The sequence below is a fragment of the Haliotis rubra genome, unplaced genomic scaffold (assembly GCF_003918875.1).
Source record: "Haliotis rubra isolate DU_JTF1 unplaced genomic scaffold, ASM391887v1 Scf533, whole genome shotgun sequence".
In the NCBI taxonomy this organism is placed as follows: domain Eukaryota; kingdom Metazoa; phylum Mollusca; class Gastropoda; order Lepetellida; family Haliotidae; genus Haliotis; species Haliotis rubra.
In genome coordinates this window covers 411,020-438,999 of record NW_025767228.1, presented here as the reverse complement: position 1 = coordinate 438,999, position 27,980 = coordinate 411,020, and the positions used below count along the sequence as shown (strand labels likewise).

Genomic DNA, 27,980 nt, shown 5'->3' with positions numbered 1-27,980 from the left:
CACCACCACTACTACCACCACTACCCACCACAACCACACACTTCTACCACTATAACCACTCACTAACACACACTTCTACCACCATACTACCACTACTCACAACCACACACTTCTACCACTAGAAACACCACACACTACCACTCACTACCACTACCACCACACCACACTACCACCACATACAACAACCACACAACTTCTACCACCATAACCACCACTCACCACCACACCACTTCTACCACCACCACACTCACACACCACACACTTCTACCACTACATAACCACCACAACCACACACCACTTCTACCACACACTACCACCACACACCACCACCACCACCACCACACACTACCACAACCACACTACCACAACCACACACATGACCACCACCACTACCACAACCACTACACCACCACCATCACTATGACTACCACCACTCACCACCACTCACCCACACACTCCCACACCACCACAACCACCACCACTACACTACCACACCACCACCAACACACTACCACACACTACCCACAAATAACACAAGCACCACACACTACCACAAACACACTACACTACTACAACACACTACTAACCACCACTACCACCACCACCACCACTACCACACACCACCACCACTACCATACCACCTACCACCACAACTACCCACTACACACTACCACCACCACACACACACTACCACCACAACTACACACCACTACACACACTACCACCACCACCACCACACACTACCACCACCACCACACACACACTTACCACCACCACAACCACCACCACTCACACCACATTGACTACCACCACCACCACTACACACCACCACCACACACACACTCACCACTACCACCACAACCACACAACCACACACACCACCACCACTACCACAACCACCACCACACACCACACACCACACCACTGACACCCACCACCACCACCACCACACACACTACCACCATAACCACCACCACCACACACTTACTACACACCACACACTACCACCACCACAACACACACACTACCACCACCACCACAACACACCACACCTACCACCACACACTACCACCACACCACTACACACACACACTACCACACCACAACCACCACCACCTCCACCACATCACTACCACCACCACCACCACACCATGACCACCACACATGACCACCACCACTACACCCTACCACCACCACCACCCACACTACCCACCACCACAACCACACCACCACCACACCACAACTACACCACCACCACACACTACCACCACCACAACACACACCCACCACCACCACCACATCACACACTACCACCACACTAACCACCACAACCACACCCACCACCAACACACACACCACCACCACCACATACCACCCACACCACCACCACACACCACAACACCACCACCACCACCACCACACTCACCACCACACACACCACACACATATACCACCCACACCACCACACACCACTACCACCACACCACCACACCACCACACCACTACCACACACCACCACACTACCACCACCACCACCACCACACACCACCACAACACACCACCACCACCACACTACCACCACAACACACTACCACCACCACACTCACCACACCACACCACACACCACCACCACCACTACCACCACCACACACCACCACAACACACTACCACCACCACACCACCACTACCACCACACATACCTATCACCACAACACTACCACCACACACACTACCACCACAACACACTTTTCACAAATATTGCATAAATTGTTTAAATCGTCACGATATGGCTGAGATATTGCCGATGTGACGTTAAATTTTAACTCACTCACTCACATTTTTGATGATTTGTTTCGGTAAGTCCATACCGAAAGGTATCAGAATCTGCTAAGTTGTGTTTTACGTTGCATGTGACCTTTAAGAGACACGATGGCATGGCTCGTTGCTTTTACTACTGTCTTCGCCATGCCTGTGGCTTTGACTCCGAGGTCCATCAATGGTACGACCCTGAACATGTCTAGGGCGTCATGGAAAATGATGCTTTCAAACTTCTCTGGAATAGGCCCATATACAGCCTCAGAAGAATTCTTGTCCTTTTGATAAAGCATCAAAACTGTGTTCCAAGGAGATATCGCTTGTGTGATCAAACGATATCTCCTAGTCCAGTAGATTTTGTACAATGCCCTGACAATGCTATGACGTCATGTACCGTCACAATGATGATCGCTGCACTGCAAGTCTTACCATGTTCAGAGATGTACATTTTCATTGAAAATTAATGAAGAGTGATTTTGATGATAATAGAATTCTTTCGTTCTGATATCAATATATCTCGTTGATAAAGTAAAAATATCCTCGGCAAGCCATATTTGTAACTTTATCAACTCGTGTTGATATAATTGATATCAGAAGACACTTGGGTGAGATTCTCTATATATCATTGGTCCCTTTGACAAATGTGATTGCATGGATATAAATATGCGGACCTCCCCTTTGAAATGTCTCGCTTGCATCCCAAGTACACTGTCGTCAGGCTCCCCATTGTTCTCGGTGCCCTTGGTTAGGTATCTCCTGATCTCTTGGCGCAGATCAGGAGAGTGTCCGGGTTCTCCACCGGGAGCACAGCCCTTCTGACACTCTGGGTAATGCAGAAGGCTGCAGTGTTGGGGAGCCTTCATATTCTCCGGAAAGTTCTTGGTGGGTTCGACTAGGCAGCGTTTCCTGGGAGAAGTCCCATTCGCTGTCTGGGCTGCGTGTAGAGGGGACAAGGGCCCTGAGCTGATGATGAGCCTTACCAGCCTGACTGTGCCAGGATCACCCGAACCCTCTCTACTGCATACTATCTTTAATCTGTAAAACATAAAAATAATAATAAAAACACCACCCCTTTCAGTCTGTCAAAACAAGCGTGTTCAAGCTTGTACACAAATTCACTGAAGTCACCCTACACAAACTGTTCTTTATCGATTTACGCTTGGCAACTCACAGCTATTGAAATGCCCTGAATTAATATGTTTTATCAGACGTTACTGCTAACAATAATGTTTAGCTAACAATACATAGACCTTATTTATTGCGCAGGCACATGTCGGGCTGTTCCGCTGTGTTGAAATGGATAATCATGCTTAAAAACACTTCATTGTAATGGTGTTGATATATCCATCAATGATTATGATATGAATGTTATTGCTTTTGCATTCGCGCAGGCAGGACTCATTATACAACGGGACGACTTGGGTTTTTGATCATGGCGTCGGCCACGCTATATAGTGTATCTATGTGAGGTGAGGTGACGTGAAATTGGGTTTATCGTCGTGCTTGAGAATATTTCGCTCATATGACGACGTGCAAGCGTGTGTATGTGTATGTGCGGCTGCTTGTACTAGCCCAGACTGAAGCTGGTTTTATAGTGCTAGCCCACCGAGATACCATGCCGCAGTGAAGCATGAATACCCCACTCAGACACATTATACTGACTCCGAGCCGACCAGTCCTTGTTGTACCCATCAATGCCGAGCGCCAGACAGGGACCAACAAGTACCATATTTTAACGTCTTTTGGTATGACGCGGTCGGGGATTGATCCCGCGACCTTCCGCTCTCCTGGCGGACGCTCTAACCACTACACCACGGAGGCGGGTTGTATCTATGTACGTATGTATCTATGTTTGTATCTGTATGTGGTTTAAACATATTTTTATTCATAAAAATGAATTGGGATTGGTGAACAAGCTTTAGAGCTTATATCAACACCGGTCCCATACACCATACAACAAAAACTTTAAGTGAAGCATGTGTCGCCATCGATAGTGACTATCATATAAATAATACAGGTGTGGATATTACATCAAATACAAGTACCACTATCATCCAAGTAGACATAAATAGAGAGTTACGGTTTGGTGTGTCTAACAAGCCATTTGTAGAAATATAGTCCAATTATGAGAAGTTATTGTTAAGTTAAGTTAATTATTTTTCTGTGAAAATTTAAAGCGTTGTGTCTTGATGATGAAATCGTGGACGGATTCAACTATTTTCTGGTTTTCACAGTGAGTAAGTTCTTTAATTTTTTTCCGTTCATAATGGTGTCCAGGTTATAACCGGTAGTATAAAAATACATATTAGTTGTTATCTGAACATGAGTGGTAAATCGGACTTTTCCGTGGAGGAGTTAGTGAGTGAGTTTAGTTTTACGCTGCTCTCAGCTATACGGCGGCGGTCAGTAAATATTCGAGTCTGGACCAGTCGATCCAGTGCTCAAAAGCATGAGCATCGATCTACGCAATTGGGAACCGATGACACGTTTCAACCAAGTCAGCAAGCCTGACCACCTGTTCCCTTTAGTCGCCTCTTACAAGTATGGGTCACTGAAGATGAATTCTAACCCGGATCTTCACGGGTTTCCGTGGAGGAAAAACACCAACGTTTTCAAACACATTTGAAGGACACACTGTCAAAACAACATTTACATTTCTATGTGTTAAACCATCCATGAGCTTGGGGTCCCCATTCTCTTCCCACAGAGGTTACTCCTGTCATATTTTCCTACGTAACCTCTGTTCTAATACGGCCCTTTCATGGTGTGAGCGTTCAAGACTCGTGATTGGAGACAATCAGATTTAGTTGTGCAATCAGCGACGTTGTTTCAAAAGTGATCATTCGCAAGGCCTCGGTAATTTCCGTATGCTTCGAGAAAACTAAACTTCTTCCCCTGCGCGATGCGCAAACGTTTCTTCTAGACAGAACTCAGTTATGTTATGGCGGATCAGTGGCGTCTCCATCGCCCTCGTTGACAACGGACAAACTAGCTATTAAACGTCTTGTGTGTAACATCAACACAAGTCCCCGGCAGATGGGGATATTTGTGGCCCCACATTTGCTTGTGTTAGTCAAATTGAATCTAAGTCGATGTAACAGGTGTTCTGATTGGATAGAAAGAAGGGAGATAATTCGTGTTGCGATCTTTTGCCGCTAGGGATTTTACGAGAACCGGGAAATATGGCCGGATTAGAACAGAGAGAATGGGGTTACGTAGGAAAATATGATCAGGAGTAACCTCTTACAAATGTGGGAAGAGAATGGGGGTCCCCAGAAGTGGAAGATAAACATGATGTGATCTGAATGTGAAACTTTCGGCAAATATTATTCTCTTACAAAATGTATGGGAGTTGTCAAAACAACATTTACATTTCTATGTGTTAAACCATCCATGAGCTTGGGGACCCCAGAAGTGGAAGATAAACATGATGTGATCTGAATGTGAAAATATTATTCTCTTACAAAATGTATGGGAGTTCCATTTTTAATTTACGATTGAAAACAAATTGGGAGATATATGTTGACATGATAATAATGAATGTTTTGAGAGTGCATCACCACTTGCACTTCCTTATGGCCATAGTTGGTTGTACAGGAATTGCTCTTGAAAGATGATTGGTGTATGACGTGAAATTTGCATGCGTACGATTTTCATTTTCAAACAAAAATTAAACCCGGCTGGAAATAGAAACAAACACTAACAACTGTTTGATGCAAAATGATTGTCAAAATTAATAAAAAATTCGACCTTCTTAAAACCGTCAAAATCAAGAATGACACCTCATGCACGTGCATGCTATGCGTTTTGTTTATGGGTGGTGACAAAGAGATATAGTTGAGCGTTCAAAAGATGTCCGTCTTTGACAATTTTGAAAGTTCATGTTCCCCTATTTGCTTTGGAAGAGTATATATTTCTACCCGGGTGTTACATAACCGTTCCCATATACCTGCAGCAGTTACTGCTCCGCTGATTGTGACTGGAAATGGTGTTGGCGATCCCAGTGCTGGTGCCCATTGAGTGAAGGGCGTAGCCACACGCTTCGATCCATATCTACATGAAGATAACAGTTTTGTTAATTTCATTGTTGTTTAACGCTGCACCCACGAGTATTCTAGTCGCATGAGACCCGTAAAGGTCCGGGTTAGAATGAATCTTCAGTAACCCATGCTTGTCGTAAGAAGCGACAAACGCGATCGGGTGGTCAGGCTCGCTGACTTGGTTGACACATGTCATCGCTTCCCAGCTGCGCAGATCGATGCTCATGCTGTTGATCACTGGATTATCTGGTCCAGATTCAATTACTTACAGACCGCCGCCATATAGCTGGAATATTGCTGAGTGCGGCGTAAAACTAAACTCACTCACTAGTTGTGTGACATGAGAGAGTGGGTGAGTACGGTTTTAAGCCGCTTTTAGCAATAATCAAGCAATGTCACGACGGGGGGACACTGGAAAAGGATTTGGCAGATTGTACCAATGTGGGTAATGGAACCCGGGCCCTCGGCATCACGAGCGAACGCTTTAACTATTAGGCCACCCCACCGTCCCCTGTAAGACATGACTCAACCAAATACGAAAGGCCACCTAATCCCCCAATTGCCAGTACGCCAAGTATAGATGCTGAATGCAAATTTTACTCATGATGAAGAAGTGTTTCTTTGTTTATTTAAGTCTCACTCACCAATACTCTAACCATTTGACGAGTAAATAATAGAGTCCAGTGACGGATATCACGAGCATCGATCTACGCAACTAGGATACAATAAGAAGACTCTGTTAGGTTCATCCAATGACTGACATCATGAGCATCGATCTACGCAACTAGGATACAATAAGAAGACTCTGTTAGGTTCATCCAATGACTGACATCATGAGCATCGATCTACGCAACTAGGATACAATAAGAAGACTCTGTTAGGGTTCATCTGGATACAATAAGAAGACTTGTTCAGGTTCTAGGAGCATCGATCTACGCATCCAGGATACAATAAGAAGACTCTGTTAGGTTCATCCAATGACTGACATCATGAGCATCGATCTACGCAACTAGGATACAATAAGAAGACTCTGTTAGGTTCTTCCAATGACTGACATCATGAGCATCGATCTACGCAAATACATCCAATGACTGACATAGATCTACGCAACTAGGATACAATAAGAAGACTCTGTTAGGTTCATCCAATGACTGACATCATCATCGATCTACGCATGATACAATAAGAAGACTCTGTTAGTTCATCCAATGACTGACATCATGAGGCATCGATCTGACATCATGAGCATCGATCTACGCAACTAGGATACAATAAGAAGACTCTGTTAGGTTCATCCAATGACTGACATCATGAGCATCGATCTACGCAACTAGGATACAATAAGAAGACTCTGTTAGGTTCATCCAATGACTGACATCATGAGCATCGATCTACGCAACTTACAATATCTGTTAGGTTCATCCAATGACTGACATCATGAGCATCGATCTACGCAACTAGGATACAATAAGAAGACTCTGTTAGGTTCTTCCAATGACTGACATCATGAGCATCGATCAACAAAATCCAGATACAGGGATATGCATCAAGCAAGTCATCCTGACCATCCGTCCAACAGCAGATTTGTAGATATTGACAAGGGTACCCAAAGTCTGGTCGTATCAGATAAAACAGTCCATCCGTCGCCCCTGGCAACAAGGAGCCCCGAATGAGGAAGACTGTACACATCAGCACTTGGCACATGAAGGTGACGTACACGATCTGGAAATAATGTTATATTGCAATTTATAGTCTGTAAAAAAAGTTCAATCTGGACCAGAGAATCAAGTGATCTACAGCATGAGCATCGCTCTACATAAATGGGTTTGTTGGTTTGTTATTTAACGTCGCACTCACCAATATTCCAGTTAGGTAGCGGCGGTCTGTAAATAATCGAGTTTGGACCAAACAATCCAGTGATCGACAGCATGTGCATCGATCTACGCGATTGGCATACGATCAAATGTATCAACCAAGTCAGCGAGTCTGACCACCCGATCCCGTTAATCGTCTCTTATGACAAGGCTGGGCTGCTGAAGACCAATTCTAACCCGGATCTGATGGGTCTAGGTAGGATTACCTGTCCTCCTTCAAACAACGTACCCACATGTTTATGCATATTGATGAGTGAATAGTGTATAGTAAGATAAGTAAGATAGTAAGTAGTGTATTTACTCTTTCAGCAAACACTATATATCGTGACTGATTTCCGAGCCCCGCTAAATCACAGCATTTTTGCAGTGGAATCGTCGAACAATTAAATTTTGTTATTCACCAGCCGTGACGTTTAAAATTTACTGACGTTCGCCATTACCTTGCCCGTGACCCGGATGCCTTTAAACAGCATGACGTACATGGTGACATAGGTGAAGGTCAGACACCCAAACAACGGCCACCGAATGGATCCAGTATCATCCAGGCCATTCGAGATGTCCAGTGCATTATATCTGAAACAGTTGTCTTGTGAGCAAATTCTTGGTCAGATCAAAGATGGCACTCTCCCCATGGAGTTCAGTACTTGTGTGCGCAAATTTCGGCAACTCCTGATCGCTATGTCTGCGTTTCAAGTATCATCGAGACCGAGATTGAAGATTGCACTCTCCCGATGTCAGTTGCTAACATATTTCGGAATTCACTACCTGTCTCATCCTTGATAATCTCCAGGGTATACGTTCCGAAAAATCTCCACTATGCCCTGGATGAATCTACGGCTCGAGCCGATGATTTTATCACCTCCCTTTGCTGGCTCCACATGCTCACAGTAGCCAAGCAGATAAGCTGCCGTTACAACCGAGCTTGCCAGTGTCAACAAAGAAAGCGATCGCAGTCGCGAAAGTTTGTTCGCAGTGCGACTCAGATTTGGGGGGAAAACATACAGACAAATAGACAGGTCTGAAATCTTTAAAAAATACATGCAAGAACTCCTTCTTCCTCTTTCAGAGTGCCTTTGCAACAATATATTATTGTGTTGCCAATTTAATCGGTTAGATAATTTAAAAAGCGAAAGTGAGTTGTGATTGGTACGCTCAATATCCCAGCGTAGACACCTGATTGGATAAAAAGCCACCCAAGGGAGGTAGTAAAATCATCGGGCCGAGACGTAGATGCATCCAGGGTATCGAGGATGTACCTGTCTGCGATCCAGCTCATCACCACCTCATGACTATGACTGTGTATTGTGAAGACATATACATGCATTCAAGTACTAAAGCTGAAATGTCTGACTGCAGTTGACTCAACATATTATGTTTTCCACAAACAAACAATATCTTTCTGATCAGGACCATTTGACGCCATTTGGTATTCATGGATACAGAGGAGGTAAGATTGCGAAAAAATAATCAGTTCGTTGTTCAGATTTGCCAATATCGAAAGGAAACGTCTCTGAATGGGTAGATTTGGACTTTTTTTGGCATGTTTATGTGTTTGTCCTTGTATTGCTTTTTGGTTGTTCTTTGCTTTGTTTTGTTTTATTTTGTTTGTTTGTTTATTTTTTTGTTGGTACCCTATATGCTGAAATACAGAAACATTACATTAAGTCGATTTAGGAAGAGTGCTGCAATATACCGGATGACTAAGTTGTTATAGATAAAACGTGCCACGTGTTCATGTTCTGTCAACTTCTAAAAGCCTATCAAAGGCGTTAGTGTCAATCCAATGATATGTTTAGGTTTGTTGAGTTCACTAACATTGTGGGAGCCAAAATCGTAATCATATCAGCCACATAACTATAAATAATCTCAGGTGACAACAGATGCTCAGTGAAGCATTAAAATTGACTTATAAACGTCTCAACATCGGTATCAATTACTATGTCAGAGGTTATGAAGACCATGACTATAATACTTACCTCCAGAATTCTTCTGAAGCACTAGCAAATCTCCCAGAAGACACATTCGGGTGAACCCAGTGTGTAGTGTTGACGTCTTGCAGTGGAACAGTGCCATTGACTGTGGTGTTCATCCCAGCATGTCCATATAGCGTCGACTCCACACAGCTAGGCGTGTTCCAGGAGTTCCCACACGTGGACCATTGGAGAGGGTTGAAGAAGGAGTTGATGAAGTAGTAGAGGTACCAGGAGAAGTACATGGATGTGTACATGGCGTATATCCGCGACACCAGCGCTGTGCCCAAGCCAAGGCCTGTTCAGAAAATACAAATGTACAGGTAGGGCATGCTTTGAAGGATACATGGGTAACAGAAGTTATACACTACAGCACTGCTTCCATCAACCAACATCCGGTTTAGAATTTGCCTTCAGAAACCTATGCTTGTTGTAAGGCGACAAACGGGATTGGGTGGTCAGGCTCGGTGACTTGCTTGACACATGCCATCGTATCTGAATTGCGTAAGTCGATGCTCAAGCTGTTGATCACTGGATTGCCTGGTCCAGACTCGATTATTTACAGATCGCCACCATTTAGCTGGAATATTGCTGAGAGCGGCGTTAAACAACAACCAAACCAAACCCTCAAACATAACACAGCTAATTGTACTTATATAATTTCCATCACCGAATAGCCCAGAGACGTTCGTTTCAATGTAACTGTATTTCCATTTGGACATTTGTTCGGAAGATGCCTTCACAAACATAATTTATACCATAGTCTGCAGCAAATGTCAATAAACTTTCCAAAAGCATTCTATTACCAAACCAACTTCTCGATATCACTTACTTGTAGTACACTCATTAAATTTGAGCAATAAAGAGGAACGGACATAAATATTTGTTTTGAATTGAAAGGAATACTTAAATAAATGGTTATTTGCATTTGTAAATCTTTGGATAAAATTCAGAAATTTCTTAAAACATTTTACGTTCTTTTTTCCGAGACGGCTTCTTTGTAGATGTTACTTGCGCTGATAACAAGGACAAATAACAATATGAATCAATAAATATTTAATGAAACATGAAATCTAAAAATATATAATTTATTATTGAAACTATTTTTGCACAATTTGTTAGATAGGACTGGTGTCTTAGGTTTTTAATACTTGATAAAGACTTGCTATATAGTTATATTGTATACATCACCTTTCATGGCAGGACAAAACTTCCAAACTTCGACAGGGCCCTTTCGATAGTACTGGCCAATGACCACTTCCAAGAAGTACAGCGGTACAGCACAGAGGCCCACAAACACCAGGTAGGGGATGAGGAATGCTCCTGAAAACAGAACACAAAGGCATCTCCAAAACAAGCATTTCTGAGACCAATAGCTTTCGCCACTGTATTGTTTTGTGACAAGAAGATGCTTGATGCCATTCTCCAGTCTGTGTTTTTCTATCGCGAATTTACTATCAGAACAAACAGGTTTTCAGGAAATATTATCTTACAAATTAGGTATTTTTCCATATATTTTTTTTCAGTTTTGTGACTGTGATATGTTTTGTTTATTTGGTTGATACGTGTCATTAGTATGAAAATGGTTCCCCTTGTCTAGCGAACGTTGTGGGAAAGATGTTGTGTGAAACCCCGATCTGCAACATTTCAGTCGCTCTTTCTCGCTCGAATGCAAATAATATTTGTATTTTCATGCATACGTTTAAGTAGTATGGCACTAATAATTTCGATGAATTGAGTTTCATTGTGTTGGTGCATATTATGCACGCGCTATTCAAGATAATTTATGCAAGTCAAAACACTTTTCAGAATATTTACGTTGATTTACAGTTTAACACCCACCCCCAACCCCCCATATAAACAAACAAAAACAAAACAAATAATAACATAACGGAATACATAATTAGGTACAATTGTAATGAATAAATGTATATGGAAATTGAAAAGAACAAAAAAAAAGAAAGAAGCATGACTTGTGTTTATTTATTTTGTACGTCAGTGAATAAGTTACCTTATGAGCTGTTTCTCTAAGATGAAGGTATATTGGGGATATCAATTTATTGGGGGAAATAAACCTCGTTGTAGTACATCATCTGCGTACCCGTGAAGGTCCGGGTTAGCATGAACCTTCAGTAACCCTTGCTTGTCGTAACAGGCGACTAACGGGATCGGGTGATAATGCTCGCTGACTTGGTTGACACATGTCATCGGTTCCCAGTTGCGCAGATCGATGCTAATGCTGTTGATCACTGGATTGTCTGGTCCAGATTCGATTATTTACAGACCGCCGCCATATAGCTGGAATATTTCTGAGTGCGGCGTAAAACTAAACTCACTCACTCACTCACATCATCTGCGTACATACATCCGCCGTTCCTTGCACACAGGTAAGGAAACTTCAGCAAAGTTCCTTCCCCCACACTGTAGCCCAGCAAGGTGATGATGCCATCCACTCGATGACCCCATGTTTCTCTTGTTTCTTCAGGCGTTTCTGGAAATAATGAAACAGCCAACTCTGTCGACAGACAATATTGGTAAACACTAAACAGCAAAGCCAGTTGCAGGTGATGCGTTCCGAGGTAAAGTGAAATGATGTTATACTGTTTCTGAAGCTGATATGGGCTTTGGACGGATTCACTGCACATAAAAGCCAATCTCTTGACGTGTTATTCATGTAAATGTATTCGTTTCCAAGTCTTTAAGTTCATTTGTTTACATTTGCATCTACGTATAGTGTGAGAATGTATGGAAATGTTGTAGAAATGCATACATTTCAATCATTTCCCAAACCCGGCATATATCTTTGTATAATATAAATGTTGATATATTCCTGGCGGTAGTGAAAAAAATCCGAATTATAGTCCGTTTGCTGCAAAATCGTACCGATGAAATGGCAAATATATATACACTCGAAAACAACAAATTGTCCTAAACGGCATGACCCGTGAACATCCGGGTTAGAATTGCAGGAGGCGACTAACGGGATCGGGTGGTCAGGCTCGCTGACTTGGTTGACACATGTCATCGGTTCCCTATTGCGCAGATTGATGCTAAAGCTGTTGATCACTGGATTGTCTGGTCCAGACTCGATTATTTACAGACCGCCGCCATAAAACTGGAATATTACTGAGTGCGACGCAAAACTAAACTCACTCAACTCACGTAAATGGTATGAGGATTTTGCAGCAAACGGACTATAATGGCATCTACATGTGTGCACATTACTTTTAGAATGATTTAGACAGTTCATTATTTCAAACCTAATTTTAAACGTCAGAGTTAAGACATTTCCATTAGATTTTCAGTATCAAGAAATGTTGTACAATTATCCACAGACTGTTTATTGCCTGACGTCTCTATGCAAAGGATTGTCCAGCATTAAGCCAACCCAATATATAATGGTCGATAAAATGGCTGATTTGTGAGTCCCGGCATACAAATTTTGCTTATAAATTTTGACGCTTTTCCTGATAGCAAGGTCTGCTTGCTTGCATTAACAGACATGTGCGATGGCTAAGGTGATCACGTGACTCGCTTCACGCGATTGTTGTGTTTCATGCTTTATAATCTTATTTTACATCGCTTCGCCAATACTTTGTTAAAACAGCTCACATGTCTATGCCGTGCGTATACCACAGGAAACTGTAAAGAAGTACCTCGTACCATGTAGGCGCCAATATTCTAATTTTGATGAGTATGTAAAACGAACAGTAAGAGTTCGTCCGGTACCCGTGTTTAGCAATGTTCCCCGAGTGTTTTAAACATGAGCATAAATTAAACAAATTAAGAGTCAAATACATCATTATGAAAAAACAACATCTTCGTGAGTACAATTGACATTATGTCTCGTGACTACACTGAAAATGAAACACTCATATTTGAATTTTATTCCACTGGTCTAAACAAAATATATAAAAACACACACCTCGGTTGTAGAAACCGCCCTTTCAGCATTTCAAATGCTCAACAATGCGTTCTGTTTTGAAAAATCTTTGAACCCTGTCGTCGTTTGAACGTAATATACTTTTCACGTGAGCGCATTTTCCTGAATAGTACTATATACCTTGTGGAGAAATACCGAACAAGCTCTATACACCCAGATCTCAAAAAGGGTCATACAGACCTTGCGCAGAAAACGTTTACTCAATGTTGCAGTAATCACATCCTCGATATCTCCAGGGTATACGTTACGATCACTCTGCACTATACCCTGGATGCATCCACGCCTTGGCCCGATAATTATATTGCCTCCCTTTGCTGGCTCCGCATTCTCACAGTAGCCAATCAGCTAAGCCGCCGTTACACCCGAGCTTGCCAGTGTGAACAGCCTGACAGCGGTCGCAGTCACGAAAGTTTGATCGCAGTACCACTCAGATTTGAGAAATAATACAAACAAATTGACAGATCTGAAACTTTAAAAATTATGTAAAAGAACTCCTTCGACATCTTCAGAGTAACCTCTGCATCAATTGTGTTGCCAAGTTTAAACGGTTAGATAATTTAAGAAGTGAAAGTGACTTGTGACTGGTTCGCTCAACTTCCCAGCGTAGACACCTGATAGGATAAAAAGCCAGCCAAGGGAGGTAATAAAATCAACATAAAAAGCCGTAGATGCATCCAGGATATAGTGCAGAGTGATCGTAACGTATACCCTGGAGATATCGAGGATGCAGTAATCAAGATCAAAGGGAAACGTTCAAACAGCTCTATGGTTGGCAGCGTCAGTGACAACAAAGCACCTTGATTTCCCCTATTTTGACTTGTACCATACGTTCATAAAGACATGTGCATGATTTAGTCGGAATTTGACAAACGAAGACACAGATTTGTTTTACATAGGGAAATGATGTTGTTGTTTTGGCAAACCGTGGAGGTATCTACATCCCAGCGAAACGTTTTGATAAGTTTAGCTTCACGCCGCACTCAGCAATATTTCAGCTGTATGGCGGCGGTCTATAAATAATCGGGTCTGGACAAGGCTATCCAGTCATCAACTACACGAACATCCATCTACGCAAATGAGATACGATAACATGTGTCCGATTTACACAAGGTTAACGGGATGTTGAAATTAACAAACACACAACTCTGCATTTACATGTATTTCACAGATGTGTAAAGCTGGCCATTGTTTTCATGTGTTTTCTGCATGTGAAAAAATGCAAATGTAAAAGTCTGACACATGTCTTTCAATGGTTCGATATACAAATGTTACTGAAGATGTTGGTCCCGCCAACCATGAGGGTTAAATATGTTTACTTAGTATTGAGTTTTCCTGCAGATGATAACAGATGCTGAACCTGTGAAAATCTAGACATGCTTCATTTAGGGCTTGGCGGAAGGGAAAATAACATCGTTCTGAGACTGCCATACAGGACACGGTCTGGAAAGCATGACATTTGGACAACAGACCAGTATTAGTTCCCTTAACAATAAAGATAATTCAATTAGCTCAAATTGATTCGATCATATCATTCGAAAACACATTTGGTTGAAACTGGACAATATACATTTACTCTGAGATAAAAAGGAAGTTTTACCTGAACAAAAGTACAGCCACAGATTTCTCATGAAAACATTTTGTTTTATGTAGGAGGCTTGAAACTTGTTTTAACAAAGGCCCATATATTCGACCACAATACTGCGCCAATCATTTTACAGCTTTTAGACAACGACTGACTGACTGACTGAGTTTAGTTTTAGCAATATTCCAGCAATATCACGGCGGGGGACACCAGAAATGGGCTTAACACATTGTGCCCATGTGGGGAATCGAACCCGGGTCTTCGGCGTGACGAGCCAACGCTTTAACCACTAGGCTACCCCACCGCCCTTTAGACAACGAATGGTAAGCCAAATGATCGTTACCATGACAATCCTATAATGTTTCACCTTTGTGTAAGAGAAAAAGAAAGTAATAGATATATGGTGCTAGGTATGGCAGTACTACTACAGATGATACTGCCTGCCTTACATATTACGTTGCTTTAACGCTATCAATAATCACTGGGAACATAAACAACAATCACATGTGTGATAAAGGAGAACTTTTCTCAATGATCTGAATACTAGTATATTACAGATACAGATACAGTACAACCAGAAATTATTGAGAATTTAAGATTGTAATTTTTTATATTTTTTTCACTCATTACTCACGCATTAAATGTGAATATTAGCAGAACATAACTCCAGATTCAAAGACAGGTGAGCAGTTAGTATTTTGTCAAGTCACCATGGGCAGCAATGCAGGCTTCAATGCGGCGGGGCATACTACTGATCAAAGAAGTTAGAAAGTCGTGGTCCATGCTGTCCCAATATCGGACCACCTCTTCTTTCATTTCAGCAATATTTGTCAGATTTTTCTTATTAATTACTTTCCTTCATAAGACCCCAAACATGTTCTATTGGATTTAGGTCAGGGCTATAGCTTGGCCAATCGAATAATGTCATATTTGGGTCCGAAACCAGGCCTGTGAATGCTTTGAACGATGTTTTGGGTCGTTGTCCTGTTGGAAAATCCAAACATTTCCATAGAACACGTGAGCAGATGGAAGTAAATGTCCCTCGAGAATATCTGTGTACCGCTCACTGTTCATATTCCCTTAAAATACACAGAGGGGCGTTACCCCTAACACAGATATGCCACCCCACACGTTAAATTTCGGACTGTACTTTGGGCGCTGATACAAAGGTTTTTCGGTTTGCTTGGTCCAGAATTTCAGTGTATTAGGAAACAGCCACACAGAACTTTCATCTGAGAAAATCACATTGTCCCAGTTAAAATGTCTATGCTGTAAGCACCAGTTCAACCTTCGCTCTTTTTGTTCAGGTTTCATGATCGGTGATGGAATTCCTCGACTTTTCTGCCAACCCATTGCATGCAGCTCAGTTCTAATTGTCTCCTTACAGACAGCCACAGTTCATCTATCAATCATATCCAGCTTTAAGTTTTCTAAACTCCTCCGTTTGTCTTTAGAAACAAGAATACCAAGCCGCCTCCTGTCACCGACAGTCAATTTTCTGAGCCTACCTGCGCCTCCCTGGTGCTGAATGCCATATCCATTTGCAATATTTTTCAAAACACGATAAACAGTGGACAAAGGGATGCCTGTTCTACTTGAAATCACTTTGGCTGATCTGATGTCCTTGTTATAATACTCTAAAATCAACTTCCTCTTCTCTAAATCATCCACACTGAGGATCACTGAAAATGTCGTCTGCTAGCAAGTAAACAAAGGGGGATAACTCTTCACAAACTAATGAAAAAGGATTAACGGAGTTGTCTCTCTTGAATGAAACCAAGCACTTGATAGCTGGTCAAGGTTGTTTATACTAGAAATCCAATTAAAAATATTCCTAAAATTCTCAATAATTTCTGGTCATACTATACCTATTGAAGAAAGTGTTTGGGCTACCTACAACAATTATGTCGAGTTTAATGACATAACGGGATAAATGATATATATGTAGTTTTATCTGGGCCCATTTATGATTATATATATTGAGATCTACCACAATAATCTCTCAGATGATCTTCCCTGGTCTTTAGACTGAGGGTAATTTTCTCCATATACTTCCGCCATATTCGACGCGTAGTACCCCTTTCTTTTTTCAGCTTTTCGAATGGTTGTCGAATGTTCGGAGAAGCCTGGTTGAAATAAATCGACTTGTGCGACATTTGCCATGGCGATCTGGATTCGTAGATCGTCGATGTTAATGCTATGAGAACTGAACTGAACTGAACTTTATTTACACTCCGCTCTTCGGCATTAGATGATCTTCGGCATTAGAGGTACATGTTCATATAATTCTTATGTACAATTTATATATGATACATACATGTATAAAACACAAAATGGTAGTGTATACATATCGGCTGGTTGCAAGAATAAGCTATGTGTGTACATGCATTTAACCAATTACATGAAAATGTTACACTAATACGTAATTTTTATATTATTTTGGCGATGCTTAAAATGAGGCATTGTTATTTTGTAAAATATTGTTAATTTCCGATTTATTCTTTGTTTATTGCAGTGAAAAGTTTGGTTCCTTATGTGCATATTCGTGTTTCAACAGTAATAGATGCTGATATACGTTTTTCCTTTCTTATGAAAAGTACGTTAAGCCAATAACCATAAAGTGAAATTCGCCTCCAATATCGTTTGAATTTCAAAGCGAGCATAATCCTCAATTTGGGTGTTTTAACTGGAAAGTAATGGTTTGAGGTTCTTAAATTGAGTAACGCCATCCGATTATTATAATGTAATGCATTCAGATAGGTTTTATATTTCAATTCAGAATTTTACAAAATGATATTAATAGCTCCTCTTGAAGAATTTTCTGTGATATCCAAATCTGTAGATTAGATAAAATTCTTTCAGTCTGTTTTCAACAAGTTCTTTAAGGGTATTTTGAATAATCAAATAATCGTAATTTACAATCACAAGACAATTAAAGTAAGATACATCCCATTCTGCCTTCAGTCCAAATTTGCCTACACCCCAGTTTGCCTACAAAAATTACTGTAGGCAGAATGGGAAATGCTTTTTGACCTATAAAATAATGGAACAACCCATTTACCAGTCACTGAAGGGTAAGTTGTTGGGTTTGGAGAAGGGGTAATTAATGCTGTTTTAAACCACATCATGATATTGGTGATAATGAATGGCAAGTTAAAGTTTCAAAGTTGTGGTTGGTCCTTATAATCCAATATACATACATAAAGGCATAAACAATGCGTCTGGTCAGTTAATCAAACTCCTGATAAATTAGAAAGGGAACCAACAGCACCCATCACACAATGGCAAATGTTCAGGGTGTTGAATTCATCACTTCGCAAGCTGAAGGACAGCTAGTATTCTTTGCTGGATACCGTTATCGCCTTAACGTCAGATGGCAAACTACAGGACATTCTACCATGACATCGGTAAATACTGGATTGTAATTGGTTAATTAAAGTCATTCAGAGGTATATAATCACGTTATGTACCTCTGATTTTCAAGCCAGTATGTTTTTTTGTTTAAATCTAAATAACGCGGTTATGGTAAAATGGACATGAACGTACTGTGTTGGAAAATCAGAGGTATATTTCATGTCTAACAGAATAAATAATTCGACATGACATTGTTATCGAATACCTTTGCATTAGTTATTGAATGTTAATATATGAAGGTCATACGATTTATGAAGTCACATGAACGTTCGGCTACGCGTTCGGCTTCAAATGAAATTTAGAGACTATCAATTCGGTCTAACATACATCTAATTTCCAAACACAGTACGTTTATCTCATAAATTGACTCGAGACAAAGTTTTTACACCCGGTCAAAGATGGGCTCAAGCATGTTCCATAGGGGCTAAATCTGCTGAATATGCCGGGCATTCTATGTGCTGAACAATGTTCTGTCTACGGAAGTCCGTCACAACACGGCACGGTGTGGTCGGGTATTGCCACCTTCGAATATGGATCCGACGCCGGTACGTTGTAAACATTGCAAAACAAGGGGTCTGATAATCTCCCGTAGATAGCGATTTCCGGTCAGGGTACCATTAATGACATAGACAGGTGACCTTTGATGAAAGGAAAACGCACCCCAAACCATGACACCCCGCCTCCAAATGGCAAACGTTGGTTGACGTTAACGTCAGCAATCCTCCCTCCTGGACGCCGATACACACGAGTTCTACCATCATTGAACTGCAGAGTAAACCTAGACTCGTCGGAGAAAAGAACTGATGCCCACTGAGCACGTTGCCAACGAATATTGCGTGTACACCAGTCATGTCTTGCCGTCGTGTGTCGCTGAAGGAGCGGTGGTCGTACTGCTGGTCGCCGTGCCCGAAGATTGTTCCTCGTCAGTCGGTTCCTGACAGTCTGATCAGATACCAGGGTACTTGTGGCAGTTCTCAGTTGGTCACGGAATTGTCTGGCAGCTACTCTGCGTTGTTGGAGAGCCATATTTGTCAGGCATCGGTCTTCTCTAGGAGTTGTTGATGAGGCCTGCCAGAACGTGGTCGATTAGTCAGCGTTCCAGTGACACGAAACCGGTGCCGTAACCTTCCAATGACACTCTGACTCACATTTAGTCTCTGAGCCACACTGCGTTGAGGTTCGCCATCTTGAAGCCACGCAAGAGCTCTTCCTCTGTCTGTCATGCTCAGTTGACGTCTGGCATTGTTGAATTTCAAGTGAATCTGGTTGCAGCACAGTATTCCTTACTCACATGAGTCTCGATACGTCTGGGTTCCAAGTGGTCTTGTGTATTAACACTGCAAGCTGGTGAATTTTCTGGAATCTGCGTAGTCACGTTGAGATCTTTCTGTACACATTGACTATATGATACCTCTCTTATTTGGGCTGGTATCTTTGCTTGAGAAGTACAATTTTTGTCTTCGTTTAGGCTATGTGTCAGTTTGCTGGTAGTTGAAGTTAGTTGGTCGTGACTTCGTACTGTACACTGTGGAGCTAAGTTTCCCAGGGAGTTATATTTCTGTGTAAGAGTGTTGGTTGGCATATTCGTGGCAGTGTTGTCACATGGGCTATCTTGACGATCGTCAGCAGATACATTCTGTACCGCTACCATGGGTTTAATTGTTAGTGCTCTCATTTGTGTTGGTTTCAATTGTTTTTCAACATTTGCAAGTTTCTTCTTAAGGTCTTCCGTTACTCTGGATGAGATCCTGTACGATTTATTTATTTCCGTGATGTCAGCATCCAATGATTTGTCGTTTGATTTTAAGTTGGTAATTCCTAAGCTCCTTTCGTCTGATATTCGCATTAATTCCATTTTTCTTTCTTCTGTTTCTGTTTTCAGCGTGCTTATGTCTTTTCTCACATCATTGATACGTTTGTCTCTCTTGTTGTTTGCGTTTTCAGATTTGTTTGCGTGTTTCTCGAGTGTCTTTGGATCAATGAGTACTTGCGTTTGCGCATTTGAAACATTCTTCAAGTCTGTTCTCAAACTGTCTAGGTCACGCCGCAGGTTGTCCATGGTAGGTTTACACGCTATCAGTTCAGAAATGTATTTGCTTCATTTTGTGATACGGCTTTGGTTTTGTAGAAACTTCTTTTGGTGAATTGTTTATTACATTTTTCTCAGGTGGTTTTGAGTTAGTATTATAATTTAATCCTATATTTAATGAGAAAATGATGGGAGAGTGAACATCTGAATATAAAGGTGAAAAATCAATAACATCAAAATCAACAAAACATATGGAAGACATTGTGGCGAGGATAAAACATAGTCAATTAAACTTGAATCATTACATGTCACTTTACCTTTATCCTTATCTTTGTCTAGTCTCCCATTGCATATAAACATATTAGTGGTTTTACAAAGCTCTATGAGCTAAAGTCGTGAAGCATAAACTTTTCCTAAATCTTGGTTAGCTCTTGTTATAGGGAGAGATGAGGCATAAAGAATATTTTCAGGTTCATAAATATCTGTCATAGTTTCAATATAAATATCAAGTTCGTCAATTATATGCTTCTCAACTGTGCAGTACTCTTTCATTAGTCTAGTCTTAGCATTGAAATCACCCATAAGTAAAATGTAATCACTCTTAGCAAGTATTTGTAAAATGAATTGTTCTACAAGGTGAAACATAATATAATCTTTTGCAAATCTAGAACTATCTGGTGGTAAATGCACAATTCCTAGATAAAGATCATTATCAATATTGAGCAGTTCTTTAGATATAATATATCAGATAATATATTCACATTCATGGTTATATAATGAGATATTGTCAGAAAAGGTATTTTTTACTGCTTACCCAATACCACCAGTTTTGGTGAAGATATAATTTGAAACCTTCAATTTCTAGTTCATCAAGCGAGTCTGTTTTTGTTTCTTGTAAGACAATTATATCAGCTTTATTTAATAGAGCTGTAAATTGAATACTGCTTTTTCAGCCGACAAACATTTTAGATTGATAAAGTTTAGTTTGCAACTCATTATTAGTTGCTGGTTCATTCTACTCTGCTTGTTTGATGCAGGTTGTGTCTGTGGGATGTTGTCTTCTCAATTATATGAACTGACTTAAGGAAAGGTGTATTTGTGGAGTTCATCAGTGTGCAAGTTGAATTATTATCACAAGCATATATCATGCAGTTTTTGATCTATCATAACAGTGTTGTGATCATAACATAGCATAACTAGCATCTACATTGTTATGTCTATTATCAATGTTACTAGCACCATTCATAGGGGTTGGGGATTCATATACACACATGTTTATATCTGAGAGACATGGATTATTACTATGATTTTAATATATATTTTGCTAACAGTGCTAGCATAAACATGATTAGGTGTTGTATGTTCAACACTTGTATCATTCACGTAAGAAGTTGATCTATAAATATTCTTATGTGGAGGGATAGCATGAGTACCATCACTTATTATGGTATTGTGAAGGGTACTTGAATGGACTGACTGACTGAGTTTAGTTTTACGCCGCTTTTAGCAATATTCCAGCAACATCACGGCGGGGGACACCAGAAATGGGCTTAACACATAGTGCCCACTTGGGGAATCGAACCCGGGCCTTCGGCGTGACGAGCGAACGCTTTAACCACTAGGCTACCCCACCGCCCCGTACTTGAATGGAGATCATTATACATACAGTGTATGTTACTATGTGTATCAACATAAGACGTACTTTTGCCCTGACCAGTGTTCACATGCGGAGAAAAAACTCAATTAGTGACATTCATAGCAGTAACACAGTGAATAGTGCATGTATTTACATCGAGGTGCATATCATTTACATAGCTGGAAGCATTCACGAGAGAAGATGCTTCATGTACACTAGTGTTCACATGTAAGTGGGTAGCACTATATGAGTGTTCCAGACACATGGGACTTAAGTTCTCAAGACCACCAACGCAACCCTATGGTCTAGGGTGGCGCCTGGCACTGTACCTGGAACAGGTACTGGGTGCTCTGTTTGGGTGTGGCACAGGCGCAGCTTGCAGTCTGTTCTCAATATAGAGTTTGTCAACAGTGATATTGCTTTCTTATTGTCTCTCCTAGCGTCTCTAAGTAGGGGCATGGGAACATCCTTCCTATATGTGCTCACCACCTCAGGGAACTGTTCAAATATGCGAAACTGTTGTCCCTTAAACTCCCTCCCAGCCCTCTTGACAGCATCTCTCTCAACAGTGTAGATAAACTTCGCTATCATAGGGCGGGGTCGCGGGGTAGCTCCCTGGGGTCTCCTATACTGGCCAAGACGGTGTACACGTTTAAACTTGATGTCTTCACAATTTGTAACTTGTCTTTTATGAAACTCCTCAGGCCCTTCACACACTCTCCATAGCTGGAATCAGGCTCAGACTCGGGAATGTTAGTAAAGATGAGATTGTCTCTCATCCTTCTACATCTAGAATCAATCAGTCATTTCTAATATCCCCTTCAATTCTATTTGTGTCTGTTTCCCAAGTGTCGAAATTATCACTGACAAATGAGACACTCTCCTCTAACTTGTCCACCCTCCCACTCACCTCCTTAAACTCCCTCACACGTATCTCTAACGAAGCTACGTCAGCTTTGATGGATAAAATATTGGCTACGATATTGTCCAGTTTACTCAGTTTCTTATCCATACCTTCAACTTTGGCCATAATGGGTGTCATGTCGGGTCCCGGGGTGGGAGCGGCATAAGTGTAATGGGGGCCAGTGTGAGCGGTGGGGCCTGGGTGGTTGTAGTGTCCTTAGGGAGCAGGGTATACATGGGGCTGTAATATATGTTCCTGAGAGTACAATGTGTCCATAGATTGTTGTACCAGGTTCCCTGTGCTACTCTCCTTTGAAGCGGGTGGGCTCGGGGTGTCACCCATATTCGTGTCTGTCTCACTCACTGATGATAGGGACCTTTTCTCGCTTGTTGGCCTTTCGAGAATCGCTATTTTTGCCTTTAGACATGTTAGTGGGTACACAGTTCAAATACTAAGTACATAGTGTAAGTAGATGTCTCTTGTAGCGCTAAAACTTGTATTTTAAAACAGAGTGAGACTCATAGCGATGTTACCCGCCATGTTGCCACGTCATCCTCGAGTTTTACCTCGACCCAGAGGTCTAACTTACAGACTACCCCGTAGACATCACCTGCTTCATTACGCTTTTAGCAGCTAAGCCAAAACACCGCTTACGTTATAATAAAGAAGTTGTATATCCATATAGCTTTCGCCGTTGTTCAAATTATCATGGTCTCAACAGATATTACATTGCCATACGAATTAATGAGAGATTTTCAAGTTATTGTGTTGTCATCTACATGTTGATTTAGTTGGTTTCTTCCTCATTTCCAAGTTCATCCTTCTGAGTTTCACTTTAGTTGAGTATTTCATTGTAGCTCGCAAAGACGAGGCCACGCAGCGGAACGATGACGTTTTGTGCATCTCCGCGTTCAGTTACGTAAAGCGCCTGCGACAATTTGCGCTGAAAAAGTCAATCCATTGATCACACTGGGCCATTAAAGAACAAATAAACTTCTTTTTTGTACTCTTTTAACTATTACATATGAAAGATTTGTGGTTAGTCTTATGAGGAACACCAAATTCATTCTTAAAAAACTTGTGGTTAATTAATACCGAGCGATTAAAAGTCAAAAAGTCGCCTGTTTCACTCTCGCCCGCCAACGAAACCACAGACAGGTTACGTAACTCTGTCGCCAGAGCACTGCAGTGACGTCATAGGAAGGATTTTCAGTTAGTTGTATATAAAGTGTGTAGCACGCTCGTCATTTTGATGATTTCTCGACATCAACGAAGACATGCTGAATCGTTGCGTTGTCGTCAATTGCTCCTAGGGCTCGGGCGATGGTGTCACCATGCACAGATTTCCACAGACAGGTTCCCGCAGTTCGTGCTAAATGGGTTATGTTTTTGAGTGCGAAGCGAGCGTTGTGGAAGCCTGAAACGATATCTTACTTGTGTTCAGATTGCTTCCCGGAAGTTTAAGAATCAACACCACTTACTAGTTGTAGTAAAATATGTATATGATTGATGACCATAAAGATTTTCCATGACACAACTTGTAACATAACAATTTCTTCCTCGGAAGCGAGGTTGTGGTCGAAGTAGCAATAATACTGTAAGTAGTATTATATTGACACCCACCTCGCTTCCAAGAGAGAAATTATTATTTTATAAGCTATGTCATGCAAACTCCTATTGGCCATCAATCAAATACACATTTTACTACAAGTGGAAAGTAGTTTTGATTTTGTAACTCGGTGAAAACAAACCTAAATAGCATTTATACTCACACTGGCGGATGTTCATGACAGGGCGCCGCCATTTTGGAAATTCGCAAAGTCACGGGCTAAAGTCTGTTAGAATTAGTTAAATATGTATTCGAATCATGACCAAGAGGATTTTGCATGACACAACTTGTAACATAACATAATCCTAATTAGTTTATTATCATGCTTGTATGCATTTTGAAACTAAAGAAAAAGCAAACGATCTGCTGATACTTCTAGTGAATTTATAACATGCCTGTAATATCTAGACATTTTATAGTTTGCCAATGTGAATCATTATTAGCACACACGTCCTGTCTCATTACACTTCATGGCGAAAACAACGATTCTGTTGAATGCTACGACAAATGAATAAAAACAAAATGCAAATATTAAAATTAAAACAGATTAAAGTTATAGGAACAATGTCAGGCTATTACCTTGTTCGAGAAATGTATCCTTCAATATCCACAAAAACGAGTGATATGCCATTCATCTGCAGCTGTTCCAAGTGATGTGTCTTTTAACAGTCAAATATACGAAAAGGTGACATATCGTTTCAGGTGTTTCACATTGGTGTATAGTCTCATTGGTCATCCAAGATAGCACACCTGGCAACTAATTGCATAATGTCCGCCTTTCTTTAAAAAAAAGTAATTTAGTTAGCCAGTAATGAACAATCAATCAATGTATTGGCGGTTAATCCTTTGAAAGAAGGACGTTGTTTTTTCGCAGACACAGACACGACAGAATGCAGTCAGTATAGATTAGTAAATCTACATACATAAACACTACCTATTGACAAATCCGCTGTGCAAGATAAAAGTAATTAATCAATCAGCGTGTTATCCGTTAATCCTGTGATCAATGTTTATGATGTTGAGCATTTACACCAGACACAAGAAATGCCAAATGGGAACCTTTGTCGGGTAATCTAAGTGTGTTACCACTAATTATACCTGTTATAAATTCATTAACTGACCACCAAGTGAATGATGACAAATAACATGTGTTTAGGTTTATTCAACCTAACACGGGTTACAACAAGGGAGTATTACTTGCTGTATTGCATGCAATTTTAATTGCATGTGAAAACTTATGGGCCGACATTGTTTTGAGAATTCAAACAGAACTTCATTGTTGCATAAGAAATACATGTAAGCATTTTCTGTATGCTAAAACTGTATGTACCTATTTACCTAAGTAAATTTTGAGATTCTGCTAGCAATGGCAAAGTAGGGTTGTTTAGTTTACGGATTCAAATAAATCAGATGTCAGTTTTTAATATCATACGTAATAGAAGTCATATTTTCACATTACATGATTAAATGTCGAGGAAAAAAACACAGAAATGGGATCAATTTTGATCAGTCATTATACCATCCAGGCATTAGAAAACCGGAAAAAGCCCACACTAGTTTGATACTTTATTACAATCAGACAAGAACTACCGGGGATATTTTCAAATAACTTCATCTGATGGGCATCCACCATTCTTAATGTCGCACTGTTTAGGTTGAAGAAATTAACCGTAACCGTGATGAGCGAGGCTGATCATCGTTTTCACTATCACTAGCGTCTGGCTCGAACAAATAAGGCCTAGCGACACCAAACAATTTTGACAGAATCGTCTATGAAAACAAGTTGTAACTCGGAAACTAGGCAAAGCAGGAGACAAAATCATATGACAGTAGATTGTGAGAACATATAGCTTTAATTTTCACAACATTTGTCACGATTTCAGGTTTATACAAACCTGTAAACAAGATAATTTACCCCCCTCATATATATTCCTCGTATGACGTCACAGAGACGCGCCGCTCTGATTGATTGAAATTTCGTTCGCGGGTGAGAATTGTGCACTGTTGTATGAAAAGGTCGATGTAAGTTAATTAAAGACCGAAATGAGTAGTTTTAATGACGGGGTTTCATTTATAACGATGCCAATTAGTGATATATATATTTGCCCCCTAGAGTATATGTGATCTTTAAGTGACAGTAGGTGTGAGATGTACAGGTGCTTGTGAGGGTATTTTGACGAAAAAGACTGACTGCACATAACACACAACCAAATATCGCACATTCTAAGGAAATCTCGAATTGATTGCTCAATAAGGTGTCGAGCTGACCAATTGGAAATCTGTTTGGGGTTACTCACTTTATCAGGACCAAGATTTTTGTTATGTGTATAAACTTCCTTTGACATGTGAAATTAGGGTGTAAATATATTGTTGTTTACATTGGTGATGCATTGCTAAACCTTATATACCAAGGTATGCACATGAATAATCTTGAATTTCAACCTTTTGTAAAATTCTCATGTGTGCATTAACTTATTTGTCATGCAAAATTGGTGTGTATATAATTATGTGTGATTGAACCACGGTTTGGGCATTCCCATCATGCACAACATGTCTCTCGTGGAAGCCAGCAAACAGCTAGTGAAAGATTGGGGTTACAAGTCGTATCATTACGTCAAGACGAACGAGTGGAACGACGATTACATGGCTTAGGACGACAGCAAGGATTACTGCATTTGGAGGTTTTAACAGGGACTCGCGGACGATTGGAAAATGTTCATGCTGGACACTTCAAAAGGGTTTACTTGTGCCGGTATCATCAGATTGAACGATTCGATTCGAACGTACATGTGAGCCGTGCTAGGCGCTCAGGCGCCAACATCACGGGTCATGAAGGGACGGCTTACAACGCGCAGAAACAGTTCGTGGCTAACGTCGAGGATGCCGCGATGTACACCATACCCGCCACGGCGATGACTAAAGCCCACAGGTTTTGACCGAGCCGTGTGACGGTTTTCGACAAAAGCCTAACACCCAGGAAACGATGCTGCCCAAGATGCCAGGCAGCGCTTCGGCAGCTTTGCCGGACAGTTTAGCCAGGGCTTCGCCGAGAGATTTCAAATGTTTTTTTTATCCAGTCTCTGATGTGGTTGCCTGATGGGCTTGGTGGTGTTGGGCTTGGTGTACCACCACTGCCCGTCAGCAACACGACCAGGATCGATATG

The 27,980-nt window shown here is 41.0% G+C and overlaps 1 protein-coding gene across 1 annotated transcript in view; it reads right to left on the bottom strand.

Moving 5' to 3' along the window:
- LOC124253157 (sodium- and chloride-dependent glycine transporter 2-like) overlaps window positions 1–27,980 on the bottom strand; it is a 55,634-nt gene that overhangs the window by 11,456 nt on the left and 16,198 nt on the right. The window contains exons 2-6 of the mRNA XM_046686874.1: window positions 12,065–12,190; window positions 10,891–11,022; window positions 9,706–9,997; window positions 8,170–8,302; window positions 5,765–5,868 (exon numbers count right to left, since the gene is read on the bottom strand). Of these exons, the coding sequence (XP_046542830.1) occupies window positions 5,765–5,868; window positions 8,170–8,302; window positions 9,706–9,997; window positions 10,891–10,897 (536 nt within the window). The 5' untranslated portion in view covers window positions 10,898–11,022; window positions 12,065–12,190. The remainder of the gene's footprint in view (window positions 1–5,764; window positions 5,869–8,169; window positions 8,303–9,705; window positions 9,998–10,890; window positions 11,023–12,064; window positions 12,191–27,980) is intronic.